Genomic DNA, 22547 nt, shown 5'->3' on the forward strand with positions numbered 1-22547 from the left:
ACGAGGTTTCACAGCCTGCCCTGCCCACCCATGCTCGCCACTGTGTGGTTAAAAAAGTCATAGCAATCAAGGCTTCCATGGTTCAAGAGTTTGTAAATGATTGGAAGCACCCACAAGCTTCTGAAACATAGCACTGGATATGTTTGTAAAACATTTATCTCACCCGACGGACGTCATTTGTTCTCACACTGATTCCAGGTTCCTGGTAGCTGTGACTCACAGCATGGTAAACATTGCACGACCTGGTGCTTTCAAAACAAATTCTTACCTCCATTGTCCTGTAACGTGTTGTGCTTTTTTAGCATCATGCTAGGGGGGGGGGGGGGGGCGCATTGGCAAATCAAAGTTGTGGTAGAAAATATCTCACAATGCCTTTCTTTACCTGCTAAACCTGTCAGGCCCAGGCTTTGCAACCCAAGCAGCTTGGGCAGAGGGAAGCTTACCGTCCTCACGTGGAATCGCTCCTCAGCTGTGTGTCCCTGGGCTTGTTTCTCTGCAGTGGTTATAGCCAGGAGGTGGTGTGCTACACGTTAGGAAACATTCCTCAGATGCCCTCTGCGCCGAGGCTAGTTCGAGCCGGGGTCACATGGGTCACGTTGCAGTGGAACAAACCAGAAGGCTGTTCACCGGAAGAAGTGGTCACCTACACCTTGGAAATCCAGGAGGATGAAAATGTAAGCTTTGGCGATTTCATACACTTGCCAGTGTTCTGTGGGAGTTGGTATTGTCATAACCACAGGGCACTATGAAATTAGATGAACTACATGAATTCAAAACCAAACCCTTAATTTCTACCCCTACGACCACCACCACCACCAGCCTGTCTTTTCCCATCTCTCTGAATGGCATCTCCCCTTTCACTTGGGGAACTCAAAACCCTTGCAGACATTCTTGACTCCATATATTAAAAGTTAACATCCTTTTAAAGCCTCCTTCAGTGATTATTCTTAAAGCTCACTATTTCTCTACCTCTCCCCAGCTATTATTACTTTTTTACAAGCCACCATCACTCACCCCTGGATTACTGTGATGGCTTCTGTAGTATTTTACCTGCCTTCCCTGACTGTACCAGCCTCTGTCCTCCCCAGGAAGTAGAGTGATCCTCTTAGATAAGAGGAGGTGATGTCAGTGCTGTGCTCAGAGCCCTTCCCACCTTGGTGCTGTCCTGTGTCTTCAGAGTAAAAGCCTAAGCACTCACAGTGCCCACATTTCCCATGCTACGGAGCCTTTTTCCTGCCACTGTCCTCAGAGAGCACACCAGGCGTGCCCTGGCCCCAGGGCCTTTGCACCTCCTAAGCCTGGCAGCTAACGTGCCCTTCCTGGTGCTGACTCATTTCCTCGTTTCCATGAAGTCTCTTCTCACACGTCACCTCTTTCAGGAGCCCCTTCCTGGAACAGTGATGTCTGGTCCAACTTTCCATGATGATAAAAATGTCCTATAGTTTGTGCTGCCCAATACGGTAGTGCCTAATCCCACTATTGAGCATTTGAAATTTGGCTGTGGGCCCAAGGAACTGAATTTTTACTTATATTTAATTTAAATTTAAAGAGCCATATGGTGGCCCAGCTGGGTCGGCTCAGTGATTGAGCGTTGACCTACGAATCAGGAGGTCACAGTTCAATTCCCATCAGGGCACATGCCTGGGTTTCCAGCTCAATCTCCAGTGTGAGGCATGTAGAGGCAGATAATCAATGATTGTCATCATTGGTGTTTCTATCACTCTCTCCCTCTCCCTTCCTCTTTGAAATTAATAATTTTTTTTTAAGAGCTACATTGTGGGTGTCATATTAAACCTGCACCGCTATGGAAAGCACCTTGCTAGGTTCACCATTCCATCCTTTTACCCAGCTTAATGTTTTTGTCATAACACTTAACACTATATGGCAAACTTCATTTCATGTTTAGTTTTGTTTGTGTGTTTGTTTTCTTGGTCACTTTCTCCAACTGTCATTTAAGCTTCTATGGGCAGGGCTTTGTTCTTGGGCAGTGTTGACCCCATAGAGCATAGAAAAGAGAGCCTGATGCATAGACGTGCTCAGTGATATGGATGGATGGATGGATGGATGGATGGACGGACGGACGGACGGACGAGAATACTGTGGAATGAATCCTCTTAAAGGATCACGCCTTCCCCATCCAAGCTGTCCTTTTGCCCTTGGCCAGGAGAGGACACTGTGGTCTGAAATCTCAGGCACGGCTCACATAGTTCATTGCAGCTCCACCGTGCAGACCTCAACACAAGAGGCTTTTTCCATGACAGCATTGTGAAATAACGTTTTAAGTACCTGCTGCTTTGTAACAAGTACCATTTGGTGGTTATGTTTTTTTGTTTAAAATGCTTATTGAGTAACCAGGAAAATTTGTTCTGAAGGAAAGCATTTGGTGACACTGCTCCAAAGCAAATTTACACTCCCTCAGAGAGCATTGTTCTCATTTAAGTTAGTGTCAGCCTCACGATAAAGTGGAACAGATCCAGGAGGAAGTACAGGGGGATAGTGTTACGTTTTACCTAAAGCTGGAATGCTGGCCACAGCACCAAGGGCTCCTAACCCTTGTTTGCAAGTAGCTGCCCGACCTCTGGCCTGCCAGTGATGCAGAGAGAGGCGACATAAAAATCCTACATACACAGGTATTTAGTGCCCAGGTTTGATGGTACTGATGTTTTTTCCTGGCTTTGCCTTTTCAGGATAACCTTTTCCACCCAAAATACACTGGAGAGGATTTAACCTGTACTGTGAAAAATCTCAAAAGAAGCACACAGTATAAATTCAGGGTGAGTCAGTATTTTGGTACCTGTACTGCTTTAAAAAGAAGCTGTTTTATGTTTTACCCACTTATGTTTCAAATTGACTCTCTAGGTTAAAAAAAAAATGTTTCACGTTTGAAGCGTATACATTTTTGAAGTAACACTTACAGAATGCACACCAGATTTCCATTTTAAAATCTACTTTTGAGAGGGAGACAGTGGGTGCTGCAGTAAGTTGTATCACAGCATAGCCAGGTGGCCTCGCCCAGGAAGGCCCACACTCAGCGCACCTGTCTCTCACCTGCATGGCACACCCTTCTCTTTGCTGTTTCTCCTCTTCACCGGATTTCTCCTTTATTCTCCACTTTTCTTCGCTCTTCTGCCCTTTATTTTTTCTCAGCCCTTTCTATTTTTCTTTACCCACTCCCTCCTCCCTTGGGCTCTTGCATTGGTTAATAGCCAGCATTAATGTCACTGTAGGACTTTGTGTCGTTGCCACAAACGCTGCTTTGCCATCGTTGAGAGAGGAAACTGGGTGCTGCAGCACTGCTTGTTGACCCTGTGCGGCGCCTGTTTTCTGTTAGGACAGTGCCTTTTGGAGAGAGGAGGTTCCCTCGCCCCTTCTCTAATTGGGGGTCAGATGGTGTTACCTGGCATGTAGTAGTCACTCAGTAATCAGCTGTCAGAGTATCAAGTGAAGGTTGTGACTCAGTTTGAGGAAAACGGTAGTTTTTTATTATTTTAAGGAACCCTTTTGGTATATGATGCTGGCTGTGAGAACATGGATGCACTACTAGCATTTCTCCACAAGGTGGCACTGTCCTACTCTTAAACAATTGAGGTTATTTTTATCTGCTTGCTGCCCCTCAGTGTTTTCCTTACACAAAGCAATGCCAGTAAGGTGGTGATATACTACTGGCTTTGTTTTGTGTCTTCTTGAAAAGGTAAAAATGTCCTTAGCTAAAACTCGCCTTATTTTATTTTAAATTGTCAATAGCCAACTATACAGAAAATAAGTATTTCATAGAGAAACACAAATCAGTAGATTGAGATAGAGAAAGTGTGTGTGTGGGTGTGGGTGTGGGTGTGTGTGTGTGTGTGTGTGTGTGTGTGTGACAGAGAGAGAGAGAGAGGGAGAGGGGGGGAGAGGGGGGAGTGATTATGGATGCCATGATCTTGTCAGTTAAAAATCACCATTGCTTTAATGGCTGATGTCTAAAGCATGTTAATGTTATCTCGGTTGTGGTACAGCTCACTGCCTCTAACATGGAAGGGAAAAGCTGTCCGAGCGAAGTTCTGGTGTGTACGACAAGTCCCGACAGGCCTGGGCCGCCGACACGACCCCTCGTTAAAGGACCAGTGACGTCGCATGGCTTCAGTGTCAAGTGGGGTATGTTTGGCTGCTATTGCTTTTTTTGGGGCAGATTCTTTTAAATGTATTCATTTCAGTAGTGACAAACCAAAATAAAAAATAAAAAGGCAGTATTACTTGCAGGAGTTTTACACATTTGGAATGAGCATATGAGAAATATCCAGAGAACTTCACAAATTGGTAAACGGACAATTTAACAGCATCTCACTTTCTGATTTTCCTGTGTTACGTGGTTTTCCTTCTATAACTTTAATGTGTTATTGACTTGAATGTAGTAATCTCTGAATATGTATTTCATTCTTCAATAGCTTGCCCTTAAGAAAGTCATAGTTAATGTAAAAAAATTGTTTTGTAAAATTGATATTGAAGATAAATTTCAAAATTTAGGTATGTTGTCATGAGTAAATTTTGACATACAAAATGTTCAAGTTAATATGAATTAGGAAAACTTCAGGGTTTTTTGTGTGTATGTGTGTTTTTGTCATTTGTATGCAATCAGAGGCTGTGAATTTCAGGAATTTTTCATATTGAAGTTCACTATATAGTCTTTGGGAACATCAGGTGGAAAGAGATTGTGGCTCACCTCTGTTTCTATTATGTCAGTGAAATGAGTGCTATTAGAATATTGAAAAACATTTGCAATTATATGTAAAACATATATGATATATATAAGTATCATTAATGTCATAATAATATTAGCTACCTAAAAGGAAAAAAAAAAAAAACAATCAACAACAGTAGAAATTTAAGATTTTACCTGGCAGCCAAGTAATGTAAAGGGAATTTAAAATCTTATTAAGTCATTATTTGAGACCAACCACTGAGACATATAACTGTTTCAAGTTACCTAGTAATTTTGAGATATAATTATTAAGGTATGTATTTCCCTGAAAGATTGATATCTTTAAGAGAAACTATAAAAATCTAGATGTGCTTTTTGCCAGACTATAAAGCTTTTTTCTCAGAAAATCCTAGAAAATTTTGTTCACACCAATATTTACTTTTATTAGCCATATGCTATAATGTTTAACTTTATAATTATTGTTTTAAATATTTATTACTGGAGTCTGTATTCATTAATGGAAATAGCAGGTGAAGAGAGAGAGGCAAAGTTCCTAAATCTATATGTCAGTAATCTGAGGGTACATCTAAAATACAGATAGTAGAGGTAAGTTCTGCATAGACTTGCAAAATTACAATGCAAGAAATGTTTCTGCTCAGAAAAGAAAATTCTTGCAGGCAGTTGGGAGTGGACTAAATACCCACAGTGCCCAGGGCTCTGGGAGTCAGCCAGGGCCTCTTCCTCAAACCCCCTCTTTAGTCACGTCCTCATTGATCCACAACTGTGGCTTCACATCAGTTTCAGTTGGGATATAAAGTTTGCTCAGTAGCAAACTGTGGTGGAACAGATAGATTTATTATATCCTGACATTTTATTTATTTTATCAATGAATTTTGCACTTCTCTTTCCTTCATCCTCCATCTCTCAGAAGAATCTGGTCAGTGAAATAAAAATATATATATAAATATTTCAACTTATATAGAAATCACTAGATTGTTAAAAAGCAAGTTTCAGCATTCTTGAAGTAAATGTGTTAACATAACTTAGAAAAATTGGTTCATATTTTGAATTTTGCTCATGTTTCACCAAATGAATGCTCATTGCCATTTCTAGCTCTAAAGAAGTTTCAATAATCTAATAGTATTTAAGGTTCTTTGGTTTTTAGGTTCTTTTTTTTATGACAGGAGTTGTGGGAAATAATATTAACTGTTTAAATGCAGAATTGAGGTAGTGTAATTCGTGATTTTACATGTTTGTTTGCTTACTTTCCAGATCCTCCAAAGGACAATGGTGGTTCGGAAATACTCAAGTACTTGCTGGAGATTACTGATGGCAATTCTGAAGGTCAAGTTTTGGGAAGTGGTTTATTCAAATCCAATAGCAACCCTATTTGCTAATATGATAAACATCTATATACAGGAATAGTGGTGTGGCATTAATTCTAATGATAGAGCTATTAATATAAAGAAACCTTAATCACATATCGATAGTTTTTCTCCTTCAAACATAGCATTTTTATCATGCTTTAAAATTCTCTGTTATTTCTTTAACCCAGAGTTCCTAACTAAGAGACTACTTCAAACTTAGTTTTTCTTCCCTTCTCGGGGCACACTTTCTCTGGAAATTCTTATAAGCAGAGAGTCAGAAGCAATCAGCAGGAAGGGTAAAGTGGAGGTAGCCGAAGACTGTGGCAATCTACAGATTCCCATGTACAATGATGGCAGACAAGACAAGAGTATTGCTGTAGCAAGTGTAGAAAATGTTCTTTCCATATTTGTTGTGATTTCTGAGTCAGATTATTTATACGTGTCATAATATGTGGATTAAAGTTGGACAATGTTGGATATTGAATTTCTTAAATAATGTCACTTTTTTTGTAATTTTTAAAAATTTTTAGCTTTTTCTAATAAAATTCATTAGGCTTTAATAGAAAAAAAGCATAGTCATCAGAATTAAAAATGATTTCTCTCATCATTCTAATAATCCTTGTACTCATTATCTTAATAAAAATCTGTCTGTACATATGGCCAAAAAAAAAGTTAACAGTAACTTTTACAAACAAATACATCCAGGTGTGTGGCTTGCCCTTTATTCTGCACCACAATAACCACCTGGAGTGCTTTGGTTTTTCACATGAACAAGGTCCTATTTTAAGCTTAAAAAAAAAAAAAAAACCTGAAAATGCTTTGAGATGGGCACAGCTGTTGTTAGCATAAACTCACCTGTTTACATTAGAAACCCTCTAGGACAGTGGTCGGCAAACTGCGGCTCTGTTGACTAATGAGTTTGCCAACCACTGCCTTAGGGAAAAACACTTAAAAAACATTTTAATAATGTACTAATGTCTTTAACCTGAAGTTAAAACTTCTGGGTAAGGGTAATTAATGCCTTACGCAGTGGTCGGTAAACTCATAAGTCAGCAGAGCGGCAAACTTCGGCTCTCGAGCCACATCTGTAGTTTGCCGACCACTGCTCTAGGAGATGAGGCCCCTGTGTGTATGCAGTGGCTCATGGTGAAAACCTAAGTACATTTTGAATTTTCTCGGCTCTCTTGACCACTGATGACAAATGAAAAGTAGATGCCGGTCTCTCTTTCAAGCCCTCAACTTTGCTGGTGCATACAGTGGTGATTAACGAATCTTGGTAGTGGTCCTTGTTCCCGGTTACCTTTTTAGTACAGGTTTTATAATCAGCAATGTCAGGATAATTAATTTAATATTCTCCCTTTTCCGGGGGCCCTAGTGCATGTAAGTTAATTGTAAATCTAACTGGATAAGCAACTGTGGGAATTTATGGACGTTTCTTTAGTACATATTACAGAACAGGGTAAGACATTTCCCCAACTTCATGGAGTAAAACAGTCAACTGGAAATGTAGCGTTAGTGAGAGCAGAACAGAAGGAAAAACCATCCCAGCAGCCCAACATGGGGAGGCCAGCAGTCGGTGGAAGCACCCAGACTCCTCCGTGGCCCTGCTCGCTCTTTAATCCCAAGAAGTGGTCAGGGAACTGCATCGCCTACTGACTGTTTCCTCTTTAGTTTGTTACACTCTTTTAAGTGGAGCTCCATGAAGATAGCAGGCCTTTACCCAGAGGAGTCAGTGTGCAATGGGAGGACTTTGCTCCTGCAACCTCCAGGCAGATAAGAGCAGGAGGCTTCACAGACCAACCAGAACCTCAAGGCTGAGCAGCCTTCCCCTGCCCAGCGGCCCCAAGGTCTCACCAGAAACACCTCACTGCTTCCCTGCCTCTGTTCTGCTCCTTCACCACTCCCCCTCCCCCAGCCAACCTCAGAGGTTGTGTGGTTTCAGCATCTAACCGCTCAGTCAGAAAATGTAATAATGTGATATTAAGTTGTCTAGCCAGCAGTACTAAGTATTAAAAATGACTCCATGATACTTTAATATTTAACTTTGTAAAGGAAATGGAAAGAGAGACCTTTAGCTCATAAAAAAGAGAATAGGAGACACTAGTGTTTATGGAAACCACTTAAAGTGTTTTGTTTTGTTTTCAGTTAGTGGTTATTACTACTTACCTTTTTACCAAGGACATAAACTCACACAGGAGCCTTGTTTTACAGCAGGTCAGTGGGAAGTGGCATACAGTGGATCGGCTACGGAATACACGTTCAGCCACTTGAAACCAGGCACTTTGTACAGACTCCGAGCATGCTGCATCAGCACCGGTGGACACAGCCAGGTTGGTTTTGTTATGGTATACATTTCAGTCAACATCTTTGGTCAGCCTCAGACAACCTGTCAATAACATCAGAATAAAATTGCTATTTTGAAAAATGTATCTTGGTAGTGTCATCTACTGTGGCATCCCAGGAGGAAATGCAAAACTAGGGTTTTTTTAATTGTGTTTTAGAAGACATAAAAGATAGGCCCATCAATGTCATGAATCCTCAGAGAGATGCAAATTAAAACCACAGTGAGATATCACCTCACTCCTGGCAGAATGACTGTTATCAACACAACAAGTGCTGGCAAGGATTAGGAGAAAAGGGAACGCTAGTATACCACAGGTGAGAATGCAGACTGTGCAGCCACTGTGGAAAGCAGTATGGAGTTACCTCAAAAATTAAAAATGGAACTGCCTTTTGACCCAGGGATTCCGCTTCTGGGAATATATTCAAAGAAACCCAAAACATTGATTTGAAAGAATATATGCACCCCTGTGTTCACTGCAGTGTTGTTGAAAATAGCCAAGATTGGGAAGCAGCCAAGTGGCCATCAGTAGATGAGCAGTTAAGAAAGCTATGGTACATTTATACAATGGAATACTACTCAGTCATAAAAAGGATGTCTTTGCGACAGCATGGAAGGACCTGAGGAACATACTCTAAGTGAAATAAGCTGACCGAGAAAGACAAGTGCAATATGACTTCACTTACATGTGGAATCTAATGAACAAAATAAACTAACAAATAAAATAGAAACAGACTCATTGATAACAGAGAACAGATTGACAACTATCAGAGGGGAGAGAGCTTGCAGGGCTGGGTGTAAAAGGTGAAAGGATTAAGCAAAAAACAAACACAAACTCATGGACACAGACAACACTGTGATGATTACCAAAGGGAAAGAAGGATGGGGGAGGTAGAAGAGGGTAAAAGAGAGATAAAAGGTGGTGGAAGGAGATTTGATTTGGGGTGGTGAACATACAATATAGTATAGAAATGATGTGTTATAGAATTGTACACCTGGAACCTGTGTCAGTTAACTAATGTCACCCTAATAAATTCAATTTTATAAAGAAAAGAATAAAAGAGAGGCCCAGATAATCTCAACTGAATTTTGATATTTTCACATTTGTCAGTTATTCTTACAATTTCACATGTGTCCGTTTTAGCTAAATAAGGGAAACTTCTGTTATTGCAATGACAGAAAAAGATAGAATTTAGAATAAAAAGGAGAGACTTCTTGCACAGTTCCCTGGCAATTTTGTGAGAATGAGACACACCTTCTTGAAGGAACTTTACTGCCATCTGCTGGAGAGTTCCTGTAAAAACCATATACACCTGTGATAATTAAATCGAAGGGCACCTCCTGTGCAGTTGTGCACCGCCCAACTTACACATCAGTAGGCAGCAGCTTGTTTCTTGTTTTCTATTTATATGACCTCACACCAGCCAGTTCATGGGTTGAAAGCCTTGGTTTCAACCACAGTGTTCTCAGAAGCTCAAAATAACCTAATAGATACACAAGAAGTGCTCTGGAAGTGAGATAACTGTTGTCTAAATGGCTTTAACTCACATTCAAAAAGTGAGGGACAAGATGGTAATGACATTTTTGTTGTTGAGATACTGAATATTATAATTTAAAACCATTTCTATTAAAAGAGAGGGAGGATATTGAGAGATGGTGACTTGTAGTCCTGTGCTGGGTTGACTTTTCAAGAGAACGCCTGTCATCTGGGTGCTTAATTTTACCCATCAGTCCATCTCCAGTATTGTATTATTTTTCTCTCCCCAAAGAGCAGTAGTGTAATGTGCAGATGGACAGACCCCTTGGGAAAAGGAGTCCAGTTAGACAATGCTTATGCAGAGCTCTCTGAAGTGTCTCCCAGGGTGGGGTAGGTCACACATAGCCACAGAATATCAGCAGGCACCTCCTGGGGGGGTGCGGGGGCCTTTGCACGCGGCTCATGAGGCAGAGGTACCTCTCTGCACTGCTTCTCAGGAAGGAGTTTGGTCAAGCGACATGGTTCTGCCTTGTTCTCTCTTGTCTCGGAAAGGGGTTCAGCTTCCACACCACCAGCCTTCGCAACTAGTTCCCGTAGAAAGATGGCCTACTTATTTTAGCATTAATAGAACCTGCTGGCTAATGTCACACTCGGCTGATTAATAATGAGTCTATTTGCTTTTCTGCTCTGGATGTGGATGGTTGGCCATTTATGGCACCATTTAAAATTTTCATCCACCTGTTGTTTTGTGTCCTCTTCTGTCCTCATGAAGGGTCTCTCTAGTTTTGGTTTAAGGAAAATTTGCCTGTGTGCTCAGGATATAAAACACTCCTTTCTGCAAATCTGACTTCAGAAATATTCATTTTTTTAAAGTATTTTTTTTACTGATTTCAGAGAGGAAGGGAGAGGGAGAGGGAGTGATAGAAGCATCAGTGATGGGAGAGAATCGTTGATTGGCTGCCTCCTCATGCTCCCTACTGAGGATTGAACCTGCAATCCAGGCATGTGCCCTTGAGCAGGATCGAACCCAGGACCTTTCAGTCCGAGGGCCAAAGCTCTATCCACTGAGCCAAATTGGCTAGGGCTAGAAATAATTGTTTTTGATCAGTGCCATATGCAGTATACGTCCACACTTTAAACACAAACACACACAGAGATATACACACACACGATCTCATTGCATGGAAAAGCATGTGTGCACATGCAATGTGTAATCTCCTTTGGTAGCATGTACAGGGTTGGGCGCAATTTGCCTGGGATGTGGAGGGGTAATGAATTCATAGTAACTAAGAGTGTTCTCTCTGGTGTTTCTCTGCAGTGTTCTGAAAGCCTCCCTGTTCGCACACTAAGCATCGCACCAGGTCAGTGCCGACCACCGAGGGTTCTGGGTAGACCAAAGCACAAAGAAGTCCACTTAGAGTGGGGTGAGTGAGCGATTCCTCACAGTGGCATGGGCGGTTGGAGATGCTTTGTCATTAAGTTGGAAGTCTTTCTTCTGAAAGCCGTCTGTACTTTTTTCTGTTGAAATGTCTATATTTCTTTTTGATGTATGCTGGCTTGGGTTTGTGTTCTCCTGCTCACTGTTGCTCATCCTCCTGATCCGGATGGCACCACACACGCTGACCATCCTCTACCTTCAGAGGGTACTTTTCTATAAAGTATTTCAGGACAGCCAGACTTTTTCAGGAATTTTTCAATTTCATTCATAAAAGAAAAGTTGTGTTCAATGTAGAGAATGAGGTAATAGCTGATTTCTCCTCATCCTGGCTGCTTTGTCCTATGTGGGTCCTGTTTGGATTTGAGCCCTATTAGCCTTCGTGTGCCAGCAGTTTATAGCACATAAAATTGCCACTATTAACCTGCAGAGCCTTAACAGACACTTTTCCCACCACTTATGTCTAAAATATAATAAAATAGCATGCCAACTTTGGGCCAGCTATTTTGATTTAATGTGGCCGTTGGTTTGAAGTTAAAAGAGAAGATTTTCTTCTCTGTTTCTTCCCTTCTTAGAATGTAAAGAAATTTACCTAATGGTTCTGTTTTTAAATTATTGTATTAAGTAATTAAATGTACTTGCTTTGGAAAGTATCCATAACATCATTCAGAAACTTTTTCTTTTTGTTTCTCTTTGGGGAGGAGGGTTTTGGGGTTTTTTGGGTAAGAAAGATACTGGGGGACGGAGGGGCACCTGCATGCTGTTCTGCACACCTCAAGGAAACTCAGATGTGGAAAAGCACAGAAATGATATGATGTGAACCATCTTCCCTCCTAGATGTTCCTGCCTCTGACAGCGGCTGTGAGGTGTCCGAGTACAGCGTGGAGATGACGGAGCCGGAGGACGTGGCGTCGGAGGTGTACCACGGCCCAGAGCTCGAGTGCACCGTGGGCAACCTGCTTCCCGGGACCGTGTATCGATTCAGAGTGAGGGCTCTGAACGATGGAGGGGTGAGTAGAAGGTTCTCATACTTTGCTTTCTACCCTCCTGAAATTCCTCGACCACCGTTAAAGAAGTACATATAAAATGTTTCTTCTGACTTAATATATTGTGATTTCATACTCCCAGCATTGGAAATGTTGCTTCTATATCCTCATATCATTCTGTTAAGGTAGAGTTTAAGATTAATAGGAACATCACCCTTTATATGCATTTGTTAGTTGTAAAAATAATTTCCTATTTGCTCATTGATTCTAGTGCTATGTGAGACTCTTTTCCCATGTTGTCTAGATCATCCAGCAAGGTCTCGTGTCAGTTTTACACTGAAGTTGGGAGAGGCTAGGGAAGCCAGCACAGGGTTGTTTTGTTCAAGTGCCTTCTTCTTTTTTTCTTTTTTCTTTTTTCTTCTTTTTTTTAAAATATATTTTATTGATTTTTACAGAGAGGAAGCGAGAAGGAGAATTAGAAACATTGATGAGAGAGAAACAGATCAGCTGCCTCCTGCACACCCTCTACTGGGAATGTGCCGGCAATGTGCCCTTGACCAGAATTGGGATCTTTCAGTCCGCAGGCCGACGCTCTATCCATTGAGCCAAACCAGTTAGGACATCAAGTGCCTTCTTTTGCTCCCTTTGAAGTTCTCAGGCAGGCTGTCAGATTGAAAGTATATACCTACATTATATCCACAGTAGTGTTTTTTTCCTTTTTTAAAATAAAATTACAGAGTGGTAGGGCTTTTTGGTGTGTCAAAATGGGCAGAAATGTAGAGGGCAGGAGGATATCGGTAGAGCAGACTGCCAGTAACATCCCCCAAAAGTGCTGGTGATTTGTACAGATGAGCTCCATGCCAATTAATACATGTCATTAATTGATGAAAAATTTTAAAATAAGGAAGTCCAACTAACAGCAACACAAAGTCAATGGTGAGTTTTTCTTGCTCTCTGTAGTGCTGTTCAAACCGGTTGGAAGCTAAGTGTGTTTGAGCCATTTCATGTTCGCCACATTGACTAAAGCATTTGGTCTGAAGTTGGATCTCAGACTTTTCACAGGAGCTGGAGTTCTTCTAATTCCCCATTAGGAAAGCATTGAAGACACAGCACAACGATTTAATTTAAAAAACACATGAAACTGAACAATAAAAATGTATTGATGAGAGGATACAAGAGCCTGTGCACCCAAACTTGTATAAGTAAAAAGAGAATCACAGCTGCTGCAAAAACCTTATTGTGCTTTTGTTTCTGCCCTTTTCCCATTAACTTTTGGAGGGATTACTGCCATAGCAAAGATAAATGTGCAACTGTACTGATTTGAGATTTACTTGCTCTTGCCTTTAATTAATGTAAGGTATGAAAACTGCCTTCAGTCATGGTTTTCTCCTGCTGTTGGAAGTTAACCGTGTGTTTGACTTCAGTCATCTGCTGAGGTCCGTTTCAGAGAACTTCTTTCCCATGTTTCTGTTTCTGATGTCTCAAGAAAAGGAGAGGGATGTTTGGTAACCAACTTCCTAAACCCCTTGAATAAAAAGAGTATACTTATGTAATAGACATCTACCACTCAGGGAATGTATGTAGGGGAAAACGTATACACACATTCCATTGAAAGTGAAAAATCTCCTTAGGAAATTTTTTTAGTCTGATATATTGGCCAAGGTTTTAGCATAACCGTTATTTAGTTATAAACTTGTATATGCACACATAGGCATGAACACATACATGTGTGTGCACGCACATACATGCAAGCATGTGGGTGTCCTTCTCTTTCAGTACGGCCCCTATTCTGACGCCTCAGAGATTACCACTGCTGCAGGGCCCCCGGGGCAGTGCAGAGCGCCATGTGTTTCCTTTACACCTGATGGGTGTGTCCTCGTGAGCTGGGAGGTAAGTCAGACACGTGCTCTGCATTATTTTCTGTTTCTTTGACTTTATCTGTCCCGAATGCACATTAGGTGGAAACTTTTCAAAGCCCAAATTCACTATAGGTGACTTATACACATTAGTCTTCCTTGGCACTTGCTTATGTCATTCAGAGTTGTGGAAATATTACCACTGGGCAGAATTAGGCGGGGGAGTGCCTCTTTCGGGCCTTTCTTCTGCATGTATTTGAAATGTCCTGGGGTATGTCACCCTGTCAGTTTGGTTGGTTGAACACACTATAGATTTTTTTTCCTCAGTGAAATTAAATTCCCTCAATGTCCTGCTTTCCAGAGTCCTGAAAGTTCTGGTGCTGACATCTCAGAGTACAGGTTGGAATGGGGAGAGGATGAAGAATCCTTGGAGCTCATTTATCATGGGACAGACCCCGGCTTTGCAATAAGGGACCTGCTGCCTGCCGCGCAGTATTGCTGTAGACTACAGGTGAGTCTTATAGACACTGGTGTTCCGTGGAAGGCTCTTTGGGAAACTTACTCAGAGGCTGTGAGGGAGGCTACCTGGAGGGATAGTGTGGGAAAAGAGTCCTTTTAAATAAAAATGAATGTTACAATGTCGGGGACTTGATGAGGTCCTGAAATGTAAGAACAAAACCAGCCGAAACCGGTTTTGCTCAGGGTATAGAGCGTTGGCCTGTGGACTAAAAGGTCCCGGGTTCGATTTTGGTCAAGGGCATGTACCTTGGTTGTGGGCATATCCCCAATAGGGGGTGTGCAAGAGGCAGCTGATCGATGATCCTCTCTCATCGATGTTTCTAACTCTCTATCCCTCTCTCTTCCTCTCTGTAAAAAATCAATAAAAAATATATATTAAAAAAAAAGAACAAAATCAGATTCTTCTCTGCTTCTCACCACCCTTGCATCTTGCTTGTGTATCGATTCCCTGAATAAATGAGTGAGTCCAAGACAGAGGTGTCACAGCTCCTTACAAAAGATTCCTTCTGTCTGAATTTCTCCGAGATGCACATTTCAGTGGGAAAGCACTGAGAAATGGCAAAAGATGGTGATTGTATATGTCAGCTGTTAAATGGAGCCGAAAACAAGCATTAGAGTAGTTTGGACTAGCCTTCATTACATACAGGGCACACCTCCCCCTCCTCAGAGACCAGAAACAAGGCTGGTTATCTGTACACTTCCACTTGGGGGTCCACATAGAATAATCAAGAACAGTTGGCTCCTAGCCTAACCCCTAGGAGTAACAGTAGTTATGAGTTTACTTTTACTTTATTGACTTGTATAAATGATTTTTTCCCCCCTGTTTTTATTGTCCTGAGAAAACATGGTTTTTTTGTGGTTTTTTTTATCCATTTGTTCAGTAACATTTCTTGAGCACTACTTGTGCCAAAGTCAAAGGATGGTCAGGATGATCAAGAGGAGAGATACAAAGATGATCAGGTGTAGTTCTTGACCTTGAAGCATTCTATCTTCACACACATTTAGATTTAACTGGATAAAGAAGCAAAGATGTCAGATTTAGGTTTCCACCCAATTTAAGTCATAGATCAAGTTGCTTATTGCAGACCCATAAGCAATAAGCTTATGGTTTCTCTGGAGAAAACATCCCCTTCACACGTTAATTTTCCATATCAATTGAGGCTTTTCTGTTAAATTCTGAATCCTATTTTTATCAGAAACATTTCAGAATAAACTTTCCTTCTCGTTTGGAGCAACTGGGGCATAATGCACCCTCTGTCAATGAGTCAAGGTCACAGCACATTATCTGATCTTTATAATAGTGATGCTGAGTCATTGGGAAAAGGTTAGGTAAGGCCACAGTACTGTTTTAGGAGCCAGGCAGGATATTGATAAAGAACTCTCTGTCACCATAGGAAAGAACTCCACTATGCTTTTCGAGTTTTTGTCTCCCTTTAAAACGCTTTTCTATTTCCTTTTCTCCTTTTAGGGTATATGTTGTCACTTAGCATTGACTTCCCGACACTGCATTTTAAAAGATACATTGGGGAGGGGTCTGAGAGGAAGAAAGGTGTCCAGGGGTGACTTGGGAGATGATTGGACAGCTGAAGGGTGGGGACAGCTGCGGTAGCTGCAGTGGACGGAGATGAGGAGCTTTGAGGCTGAGATGACAATGGAGTGGAGACACCCGAAAGGTAGTTGGATACATTAGGCTGGCATTTAAGGCAGAGGTCCAAACTACCCAAGTAATTTTGGAAGTAAGATATCAATGCCATCTGTCCCATAGCCCTCCAAGAGTTTGAGCGGAGATAGAAAAGAAGAGGTATCAAGGCTTGAAGCCTGGTGCCCTCCAGTGTTGAGAAATCTGGGCGATGCAGAGCAACCGCATAGGTGGCTGAGAAGCAGCAGTAGGTAATCAAAAAACAAGTATGGGGTCTGGAGATCAAGTGAAAGAGCGGTGAGTGAGGAAGGAGTCAGCTATTGCTCTCAGGTAAAGTCAGAAAGGGCTGAGAATTGACTTCAGATATGAGTTTTTATCATTCACGTGGGAAAACATAAGAGACCTTTTCTAAAATTCCTGTTGCTCTTCCAGGACAGCACTGGGGTTGAAAGTCAGATGACTGAATTCCAGTCCCAGCTTTGCCTTAAATCTATAAAAGGCAAATAAGGATACTTGCAATGCACTCTGTGCCTTGGATGGTTATTGTGGAGGTTGTATAAGACAGTATGTAACCTGCAGTGGGCCATACAAATAGAAAGGATTGTTTTAAAATTATTTTTCTTGAAAGGTGTCGATGGCAATGTTATTACCTTTTGTTTACTATAATAGAAAAGATGTGATTGGCTTTTTTTGGAAAGTAAACATTTTCTAGGATTTATTTCTACCTACATTTCTGGAAGTAAATTGTATACTATTTATTTAGCAGCACCTAACATGGAGGCCTTCAAGTGTACAATGGTGTAATATGGGCTTTTCTTGCTGTTGTCTTTTAGGCCGTCAATCAAGCTGGAGCAGGGCCGTACAGCGAGCTTGTCGTTTGCCAGACACCAGCATCTGCCCCTGACCCTGTCTCCACAATCTGTGTCCTGGAGGAGGAGCCCCCGAATGCCTACCCCGATTCACCTTCTGTGTGCCTTGTACTGAACTGGGAGGAGCCGTGCAATAATGGATCTGAAATCCTTGCTTACAATATTGATCTGGGAGACACTAGCATCACCGTGGGCAATACCACCACCCACATTCTGAAAGATCTTCTTCCAGAAACAACGTACCGGTGAGTGCAGGGAGGGAGAAATGGGACTGTAGGGACCCATCTTTACTGGGGCTCCACACCCTTCAGGTTCTAAAGGCCAGATGAGTGAATGCTGGCCATTCTTAATTAAAATATATGAGTACTAAGTGCATATACAGCTCTAAAAGTTGTATTGCTTTATACTTTGAGTCGGTTACAAATTTACCCAGTTTCACCCATTGCTTTAGATCAGTTGCTCCCTCTTGGTCTCTTGATGGTCACTTTTCTTTGTATTTTTACTGTGACTCATATCCATCTGTGGACACCCTCTGTCCTCACCATGTACTTGCCCATCTCTGAAGCAGGGCTCCACTTCTCTTTGATTCCTCCCCAAAAGCAGACACAGTTTTAAAAAAATATGTGATGTGGCTTTTACTCAGGATTTCCCAAGGGGCCAGAAAAAAGATATATCACACAACACAAGTAAACCCGATGAACAGCTGCGTGCTTTCCTTCCCCCAGTCTTCCAATCCAGAGCCAGCCATCTGCCTTCCTCTCCTCACACACCTTCTTCCATCACATGGCCTCTTAAAATTTCAAATCATTTAGCCCTCTCTCCACGTTGCCATAACTCGTTCAACACAAGTTTGGCGTTAGAAGATTGCAGGGACCAGCTGTGGTTGTACATGTGTGCTACCAAGGCATCCTTCTGTCAAAAGAAATGGTTTCTCAGGGAGAACCTCCCTTGGGCCTCAGTGTCTTCTTCCATGAAGGAGAACAAAATTGCTAACCTCATAAGCATGTTGTAAGGAGTAAATAAATTAATATCGAGCTTGAGGCCCGATGCATGAAGATTCACGCAAGAATGGGCCTTCTTTCCCCTGACTTCTGGCACTGCCTTTGCTCTGGTCCCTTTCTGCTCCGACTGGGAGCCGCCATTCTACCTTCCCACGCTGCCCAGAGGCTCAGGGAAGCTGGGGTAGTGCTGACCGCCTGTATCATTGCCATGGTGACGATGATGCCTGTGTATGCAAATGGACCCGCCATCTTTGTTGGGTTAATTTGCATACTCCTAATTGGCTGGTGGGTGTCGTGAAGGTGTGGTCAATTAGCATATTACTCTTTTATTAGGTAGATATTTCTACACAGCCCAGCAGTATATAGCAAATACACAATAAACATGCATTGTAATTTTCGTCATCATTAAGATCACCATCAAACAAGACTGATTCTTCCTGTGGGGTAGGGAAGGGCAGTGAATGGCAGGCAAATAAACTTGTTGCTAGAAAAGGACTTATCATTTCACTTATCCTTTTTGACAGTGTTTTCTAGTCCAATAGTCTGGTACACTACCTTTTCTATTTCTAAAAACTGAAGAAAGAATTGGCTAATCGGTTGTAAGTGACTCAAGTTCCATCCTGCGATATCATATTATCTCTACTCTTTTTTTCTCTCTTACCAAATTTTTTTGTGACTGATTCATATAAATATATTTTTTTGCTTTTTAAAACAATAACAGGGTGTTTGTGGGGGGGTTTCCTTACTCTTTTATTCTTTTATAAAGTCTCTTTTGAGCACAGCACTCTACACTATGAGTCTGTCTGTGAAACAGTGATAAACAATATTCTTCCCTGCGGAGCACTCAGAGTTGGGGGACAGTTAAACAGCAACCGAAAACGGTAGGTTATTGTGACATCACAGGCTGCAAATAACACTGTGACACCGTCCTGTTGCCATTTCAGAGAGCAAGTCCCAGGTTCAGAATGGCCAGGAAGGTTCACAGCGGGATTTGAAATAGGAACAGAATATGACTTACAGGATATGACTTACATAGGTGAAGAGGCAGCCAAGGGCAGTATAACCTTTTAAGTCAATCTCAGAAAAGCAGTCTTCACCCTTGCATGCTAATCAAGTATAACTGCTGCTGTATGCAGAGCAGCCCAGTCAGGTGCTGAGGAAATGATTAAACCTTGACTTCAGGGAATTTCCCCGATGATAGTGCTGACCCTGAGGTATACTTCTGTGGGGAAATGACCACATCACTGTCATCCTCCAGCTGGTTTTAAGAGACCAGGTGCTTGACCTTGATCCCTCAGGCTATGAGGAGGCCGCACTGGTGTAGGGACTCAAAGGAAGGTTCTGTGATCAGTCTGCTTCACAGCCATGTCTACCCTGGAATGAACATTTCAAATCCCCAGGCCAGGGCTCTGAGCCTTCGGACCAGAAATCGTAAAAAGGGCTCTTAGAGTAAGTGCTAGCCTAGGAATTCCACCTCTTCCTTGACATTGTACCTGCTGTAAAGGTGGCATACATGATTATAAACTTTAAGATTTATAGAAGGGTGATATTGGAGGAATGTTGACTTTTATTAGTCAACATACAGTCAAATGACTTCTAGAAAGATATCCGGAATTCAAATGAAGCAACTGGTGCAGGGAATCATTGCCTCACGATGAAATGCCAATTATGGTGGAAATTATAAAAAGTCCTCCACGTGTTAAAAAGTTTCTTGGGATAATTCTATTATGGAGAAGATGAAATGGTTCAGTCGTGTAGGGACTAGGGGAGAATGAACTTAATTTAGATAATACCTCAAGACTCTAATTTTAGAGTTCTTATTGGATGGAGCTAAATAATTTAATTCAGTATTAATATGCAAAGCATATTGAGCTGAATTGGGAAGTCACATTAGGAGAATGTCACCTTTCAACCTTAGGGATAGCTTGAAAGATACCATTTTAGATAGACTGCATGAAAATGGAAAGGCAGGTCTTTGGCTTTAGTCAAGTTGTTTGATTTTTTTTTCCCCCTACCCTATCCCTAAGAAAAAGATTTAGCCTTAGTCTTCACTGGTCAATCAATAAATAAATAGAGTATTTCATACTTAAGATACTAAAATTAATATTCAAGTTCAAGATAATCTTTATACAACTTTATACTAGTTTCTATAGTACACAAATGGGTACTCTATAGTAGGACTCCAGTCAGTTATGCTCTTGTTCTTTTGTTTCAAAGGCAAAATTGCAACAATTATAGTGAAATACAAAATGAGTATTTCAAGGAACAAAAGATGTAATTTTGGTCCAATCAACTTTTGCCTCACCTTTTTCTGACCCATAAATTTGTTAAAATATAAATGAACAGATCATGATGTTCTAGATAGAAATGTGGAATGAAGCATTGTAAGCAGGCCAGGGGGTTTTGGTAAAGGACTTGTTTCTTTGGTATGATTTTTTTTTTTTTTTATATAGTTACAGATTGTTCTCATACTGAATTTTTTTTTTTTTTCTCCATCTTGCATCTTGAGAGAACAGGAACATGCACCTCTCTAGCAAACCTACTGATGCAAAGGGTATTTTGATTGATACAGTGCTTCTTCATTGGTTCTTGCAAAAATACCTATTGGCTTACTAACACGCTATTTGGAATTGCAATGCTGTTTTTAAAGACCTTACTTTTAAGCTTAGAACTGAGTTTGAAATTGAAGTTGTTTTGGTTTGAGGGGGGAAAAAACTGTTTTTGAAACAGAGATGTAGCTTTCTTTTGCATGCCACAGACATAGTCTTTGCTAGCTGATTGAGACAAGATCACATGGTGTCACCCATTCCCAGTGTCCTGGCTCCAGCATTCCCAGTCTGGACAGTGGTTCCGGCTGCTAATCACCAGGCAGTCCCTGCCACTTGTGAATAACTATTTTGTTAAAGCCTCTCTCCATCTGAAATCTGCACAATTGATCTTGGGACCTCCTCTAGAGTAGTGATTCTTAAACTGGTTTCTAAACCAGCAATATCAGCATCACCTAGAAACTTGTTGAAATGCAAATTATCAGGCCCTACAATAAACCCATGTTCGGCAAACTGCGGCTCGTGAGCCACATGCGACTCTTTGGCCCCTTGAGTATGGCTCTTCCACAAAATACCATGGCCTGGGTATATTTTGAAGAAGTGGTGTTAGAAGAAGTTTAAGTTTAAAAAATTTGGCTCTCAAGAGAAATTTCAATTGTTGTACTGTTGATATTTGGCTCTGTTGACTAATGAGTTTTCCTACCACTGCTCTAGACCTGCATCAGGTGTGGTCAGACACTCTGCTTAAATAGCCCTGCAGAAAATTTTGGTGCATGTTAAAGTTTGAGAACCTCTGCCCTTGCTTTGGTTCTTGAATATTAATTATATAAAAATCACTGGTAGTACTTTCGCATCCTGTGTAGACTGTGCTTGGTGATCCCAGCACACTTAGTCATCATTATCTTAACAACATCAGCTGTCTTCTATTTCACCATCCTCACTTCATTCACTTTCGTCTAGACTGGTGTGGATTTTCTGTAACCTCCTCCATCCTCTTAATTGGCGAGTCTCATTTCTTGATGATCCCTTTAATGTGCCCAGACCTCCAGGAATGGGGCTGGCTGGCTGGCTGGCTCAGAGGAGAGAAAGACTGTCACTTTACTTGTTTTCCAAATGGAACAGTTAGTAAGGTTGCCTAACATTACTTTTTTTGGCCACCTCATTATATGTCTGACTCATACTGAGCTGGCAAACAAGGCAAGGTAGAGTTGTTTGTTATGCTCATTTATGCTCTTTTTGCTAGGGAAAATTGGGTGGAGGGGGAGATCACCTTATTGAGTCTTTACTCTATGTCAGGCACTACATTAGCCTGTCAAGAAGTGAATCACAAGTCATTTCATCCTAAGAGGAAAAGGTGGGCTTTATTAGGAGACAGATTCTGAATAGTTCAGAAGTAGCAGCCTGGAGTCAGACAGACAGCCTTGACTTCAGTCCTGTGTCTCTCACTATTGTCTCTGTGACCTCTGGCAAGTCATTAAACTCTGTGCCCCAGTTTTCTGCTCTGTAAAACAGGATACAAACTTTAACTATCTAATAGGGTGTTGTGTGTTTTAGATAAGATTTCAGGCATTTCCTATGGGACTTGGCACATGGTAAGTAAGCACTCAATACATTATGTCACTGATGCTTGGGAGGGAAGACGTGACCAGGTTACAGGTAGAATGTCTGGAAACCTGGCATTTTCCTTAAGCAATGGGAGATATTTAAGGTCCCTGTGCCCCCTCAAGGCAGGGCAGGAGACAAAAGCAAATCCAAGTGCCCGGAGACAGAAAGGTGGCCCTGCATCCATGGGGCTGTCAGGAGAAGAACCAGCTCAGGTTACCCTTCCAG

The 22547-nt window shown here is 41.5% G+C and overlaps 1 protein-coding gene across 11 annotated transcripts in view; it reads left to right on the forward strand.

Annotated features, from left to right (window-relative positions):
* The window catches only part of FNDC3B (fibronectin type III domain containing 3B), a 321193-nt gene that overhangs the window by 265404 nt on the left and 33242 nt on the right, over positions 1 to 22547 (forward strand). For 8 of the 11 annotated variants that reach the window (XM_045583670.1, XM_045583677.1, XM_045583678.1 and 5 more), the window contains 10 exons: positions 500 to 674; positions 2688 to 2774; positions 3999 to 4137; positions 5954 to 6025; positions 8260 to 8378; positions 11185 to 11290; positions 12139 to 12311; positions 14064 to 14177; positions 14505 to 14654; positions 17135 to 17415. In XM_045583670.1, the coding sequence (XP_045439626.1) occupies positions 500 to 674; positions 2688 to 2774; positions 3999 to 4137; positions 5954 to 6025; positions 8260 to 8378; positions 11185 to 11290; positions 12139 to 12311; positions 14064 to 14177; positions 14505 to 14654; positions 17135 to 17415 (1416 nt within the window). The remainder of the gene's footprint in view (positions 1 to 499; positions 675 to 2687; positions 2775 to 3998; positions 4138 to 5953; positions 6026 to 8259; positions 8379 to 11184; positions 11291 to 12138; positions 12312 to 14063; positions 14178 to 14504; positions 14655 to 17134; positions 17416 to 22547) is intronic. The other 3 variants (XM_045583671.1, XM_045583674.1, XM_045583673.1) reach the window with 3 other exon arrangements.

This window comes from Pipistrellus kuhlii, unplaced genomic scaffold (assembly GCF_014108245.1).
Source record: "Pipistrellus kuhlii isolate mPipKuh1 unplaced genomic scaffold, mPipKuh1.p scaffold_m20_p_2, whole genome shotgun sequence".
Classification (NCBI taxonomy): domain Eukaryota; kingdom Metazoa; phylum Chordata; class Mammalia; order Chiroptera; family Vespertilionidae; genus Pipistrellus; species Pipistrellus kuhlii.